Source organism: Frankliniella occidentalis, unplaced genomic scaffold (genome assembly GCF_000697945.3).
Source record: "Frankliniella occidentalis isolate FOCC.00 unplaced genomic scaffold, Focc_3.1 Scaffold29, whole genome shotgun sequence".
Classification (NCBI taxonomy): domain Eukaryota; kingdom Metazoa; phylum Arthropoda; class Insecta; order Thysanoptera; family Thripidae; genus Frankliniella; species Frankliniella occidentalis.
In genome coordinates, this window is record NW_026267159.1 from 1,766,091 (window position 1) to 1,771,054 (window position 4,964).

At 63.6% G+C, this 4,964-nt stretch overlaps 1 protein-coding gene across 1 annotated transcript in view; it reads right to left on the bottom strand.

The window, feature by feature from the left end:
- The window catches only part of LOC113213806 (uncharacterized), a 71,073-nt gene that overhangs the window by 35,582 nt on the left and 30,527 nt on the right, over positions 1 to 4,964 (bottom strand). Inside the window, exon 2 of the mRNA XM_052265691.1 lies at positions 3,839 to 3,919. Coding sequence (XP_052121651.1) covers positions 3,839 to 3,919 — 81 coding nt within the window. The remainder of the gene's footprint in view (positions 1 to 3,838; positions 3,920 to 4,964) is intronic.

Genomic DNA, 4,964 nt, shown 5'->3' on the forward strand with positions numbered 1-4,964 from the left:
CACCCCCATTACGGCCGCCCCGCCCCGCCCCAAGACTCGCTAGCTTTCCAGAGAAATGACAATTACCGGGACAACGCCACCAGTGCACGGAAGCCCGTCCGGGTCCGCTAGCAGGCCGCCGCCGGGCCGTGTGGCGCTGCGTGGAACAGGACGACGAGAACGAGGGCGCGGAGGAGGTGGTGGAGGAGGAGGAGGACGGAGGCGAGGCAGCCGTCGCACAGGCGTCCCTTACGACCCGGTGGAGAGGGGGGGGGGGAGGGGGGTCAAGGCGACACATGCGAGAGGCGGGGTGGGAGGGGAGAGGGCAATGCGCTGGTGCAACGCGCGCCGGAAACAGCGCGGAAATATTAATTAGCCTGGATATCGCGGCGTGGCGGCGGCCCGCCCTGCGCGACCTAGTCCGCGGGCCCGAGCGGGGGCGGGGCGGGGCGCGGTGGGTGATAGGTCAGAGTTGGGCAACGAGCCTGCGCCCGGGCCGAGGGCCGGGCTAGAATAGGCTAGGCTCTCAGGACGCAGCGGGCGGGGGCGGCGCGGGGGGCGCGGGGGTCCAATGGGCCTCGGAGGGGCCCAGCCCGGCATGGCCCACGACTCAGCCAAGCGGATCCGATCGCCGCGCCCCGCGCCCGCCAGCCCAAGCCTTCTCGGCCCGAGCCAAGCCGGGGCCCGGCGGGCCGGGCAGCTCGGGGCTCGGAGCGCTTTGGAGCCGTATTGCGCCCCGAAACAAGAACGGCCCGGCCCGGCCTGCCTCTAGGCCTGCCCACCCACAACGCGACCGCGAGTGGCCCGGGCGACCGCCGCGGGTCCGGAGACGAGACTCGGAAAGCACCGTGGGACGCGGTGGGACGTCGCAGGTCTAGCGTACCGAATGCACGCGTGTGGGCGGGTTGCCTTCCCACCCGGGGCCAACAAGCCTCCTGGCGGGCTGCACATGCACAGCTGGGGCACAGCTCTGGCCAAAGCTCTGAACAACGCGACGAGCTCTGACCATACCTCCGCAACACTCACACACGATTTTCTTTCATCCCCATCCCATACATCCACACACGGTGGTTTGTTTCCCGGCACGCAGAAGCGGACCGCGCGTTCGCGGTGCGTTCCGACATGAAGACGTTGTACTTCACGTTTCACTCGGCGGCGGGGCGGGGCGGCGCGCTCTGCAGGCGGGCAGCCCGGCCCCGCATACCTCCCTGTACAGCTAGCTATGCCGCGCCCGCCCCGCCCCGCCCCGCCCCGCCCCGGCCGCACCACCACGAGATGGGTCTATCCCCATAAACCACGCTAAACTTTTTGCCGGCTGAATGAATGATGACGTACGGAACGGCTGGCGAGGGCCGACCGGTCGGCCGGCAGCGGCAGCAGCAGCAGCAGCCCTGGAGCCTGCAGAGGGCTAGCCCGCGGCGGGCCCGGCCAGCCCGGCCCTCGGTACGGCCATCCCATCCGCGGGAGAGAAAGCCCACAAGACAAAGCGCGCCCCGGGCAAAGCCCGCCGCACAGCGCCGCTCGCCCGCACCGCCAACAGCTCAACAGTCATTTCCGACGATATTTTCTTCTGAAAATCCCTTTGCCTCACTCGCTCCCTCCTTCCCGTATTCTATCCTCTTTCGTTCCGCCGCGTCCCGTTCGGAAAAACAATAATCTGCGGAGTTTGTTGCGTCCCAGGTGCGAGGTGTGTGGTACCGCCAGCAGCGTCCTGTCGACACACTGGCAACCGCACGTGGATGTCATATGGGGGCGCAGGGTAGTAAAAGCGACTGCATAGCTTAGAAATATATTTCTATTATTATAATCAAGAGAAAATTGAAAACCAAAACAGAATGCACCTGCGGTCCTCAAGCAGGTTTGGTAATTTTCAAGAAGTCGCTTTACAAGTCAATAAAGTCTATGAAACCATTCGTACAAAGAATAATTTCATCTCGAAAATTGGATAACCTGAGCAGCTCCAAAATCTCCACCCGAGTGGCAGTTAAAGCTTTGCGAGTTATATCCCCCCTGAGGCGAGCCGAGGTGGCGCGGCGGCGAGAGTCTCCATCCCCTGACAGCGACAAACGAACGCGCGGCCGCAGCAGCAGCAGCAGCCCCGGCGGAATGCGCGCCACTCGATAAAGATAATGACACGCCAGGAGGACCCCGTCCGGATCAGGAGGGAGGCGCGCGCGGGGCGATCAGTCGACATCCGCGCAGAAACTGTGCCGGGTGATTCAGAGAGGATGCAGGTGCTGGCGGGGAGATGGTGGGGGAGGAGGACGGGGTGGAAAAGGGGCACCCCGGGGGCGGCAGGAGGACGCGGCCTGGGGGGTCCGCGACGCGGTCCGGAGGGAGAGACACACGCGTTACATGACAGAGCCCCCTGATAAGCGGCACGCCCCAATGATAACGGTACCGCGGTGGCGGCGGGGGACCCAAACAGGTGCAGGACGGCGGGGCGGGGCGGGGCGCGGGGTAAGGACCAGCAGGCAGCGATAATAACAAGAGTACCGCTAGCCTGCACTAGCCCCGCACTAGCCGCCTAGGCCAGGCAGGTCTGACCGGTCTGCTGGTGCTCGGCTCTGCCCGGCGCGGCGCGGCTCGGCTGCCGGTGTGGCGCGCGGCTGTTGCTCTTGCGTCAGGTGCCTCACATCACTTGCAGGCAGCGGCGGCGGGGCGGCTGCAGCGGCCAGAGCAGCCCGGGCGGCCAGGCGCGCGCGTTGCTTTGATCGATTTTTGATATCGGCGCGGCGTATCGATGTATCGATGTGTAAGCAAGCATTGACAGAACTGGCGCAATAACACGCCGGCCCGGGCAGCCGGGTGGGCAGCGAGCTGGAGCACTTGTCCGCGCGGCCTAGCGTGTGGCGCGAGCGGGCGCGAGCCGGGACCCGCTGGGACAACTGTTTGCACACTTGGGCCCTCGCGCCGAGCCTCAGCGCCGCCGCGCCCGCTCAGCTGTGTAAGTAAATGCCACCCCGGCGGTGAAGGGGCCCGGGCGGGGGCCTCCGGCAGGGGGCACCGCCGCAAGTGTCACCAGCTGGGGGTCCGCGCGGGGCGCCGCGAGTGTCACCAGGTGTAAGCGAGCACCCAGAAAAGCGCGTGTTCTCGTATCACGTGCAATACACTTGAATCGAATGCAACGTACTTGAAGATAATCTCAACTCAAATAGTACTCGAGTATTTGGGCATAAATTAACCCGAATTTGTTCTCAAATTCGCGCATGTCCTTTGGTTCAAGGCTGAATTGGGCTTGAATTGAGCGCAAAAATGTATTTGAGACATTTAAACACTCTTTTTCTAGGTGAGGGTGAAGGTGTCACCAGGTGGGTCCGCGGGTGTCACCGGGTGGGGTGGCGCGGGCGCGCTGCACGCCGGGCTGCACGCCGCGCTGCACGCCCCGCCGACGAGTCGTGGACGATTTGGCGGTATCTGCCATATTTATCTGGGCGGCGTGTCAGCATTATGTATTCAATGTAGCCTACCGGCGCCGAGCTGCGCCGAGCTGCGCCGAGCGGTGCAGCGCTGGAACCTTACCCCGCCGTGTGCTCGCGTTGAGTCATCGCCCCAGCGACACTGTGCTGTGTGCGCCTGCGCCTGCGCCACAGGCTCGGCTCGGCTCGGCCCGGTTCGCCCCGCGACGCCTCTGACCTTACGAATTGAGACCTTCGCCCCTCCGTGACGCAACGACCCCAACCCGCTTCGAGGGGTCAAAGCGGCACTGCGAGCGGGGCCGGGCCTGGCCGGGCCGCACAACACGCCCGGCACAGGTGTACGCGCGCAAGGCGCACAAGCGGTGCAAGCCCCCCGCCGCCTACACGGTCAAAACAACACCGCGCCCCCTCCTGCCCGTCGGAGACTTCGACGCACTCACCTTGGTTCTGTTGAGCGGGTTGCTGAAGTCCCACCCCGGGGCGACGAACAGGTATCCACACTTAGCGACCTTCCGGGTGGCCTGCGAGACAGAGGAAAAAAACATAACACCATGAGAGACAGCCGTGGGATGCCGTGGGACCAAAACACTCCGCGTCTAGCGGGAATTATGCACTTAGTGGTGTTGACAAGTGGTCATGAAAAAAGCAGGTCCGCTTAAACACATGCAGGTGGGAAAAACTAAGGGGGAAAGTCGTTTGAAGTATTCTCCCAGTAAGAAAACAGTCAAAATGTAGTGGAGACGGAGAATGGAAAACGCCTTTGTAGCAGTGGACTTCCTCCGCGTCAACGTCGTGGGGAGCTAAGTGTGGACGGAGAGGTTTTGCGAGTTCCTTATCTCTTTCGGCCGTTTGAATAAAAATTAATCTGCTAGCGTCGCAGAGGATAAAGGGCCCAGATCGTAAAGGACTGCCTTGCGGGAAGACGCAGATAAGGATATGGAAAAGAAGAGAGCGGGAGAGAAAGAAGCGCCAAAACTAAAACCTGAAACGCATTTCGAGGCGCGGGAAACTATCCCAATAACTCTCCCACGGCGACATAAAAGGGAAACGGAATATCGTGTCTCCAGCAGTAAAATAAAAAGGACAGGCGTCGATAAGGGCGATAGCTAGCTAGGTAGGGTCGCTAGGGCCGCGCGGGGCCGGCGGGGCCATGCGATGCCCGGCGATCTGCGATCGGAATGCCCGATAAGCAAGACCAGTCAAACTAGACTGCTGTTTGGACGTGCCGACATGTGGACATGCGTACGTCATATCCCAGCAGGTCCCGTTCCACGGGCCGCGCGTTAGGCGGGTTAGGCATGGCGGCCCCGTGCGGCTCTGCCAGGCTCTGCCGAGGCTCGGCCCGCCGGCGCGCCGCTCTGCATGCTAACCACGCGGGCCTCGGGCCTCGGCGCCTCGGCCCCTCTACAACGCCAGGAGCACGACGAGGGGTCACCGCGGAGCGCGGCCCGGCCTGGGGGGCAGCTGGCCCGGGTGGCGCTAACCTGCCAAATCAATACCATAAACGATTCGGGAGGCTGTGCTAAGGGCCGCTATTGAGATTGCACGGCGCCCCGGTCCCGCCCC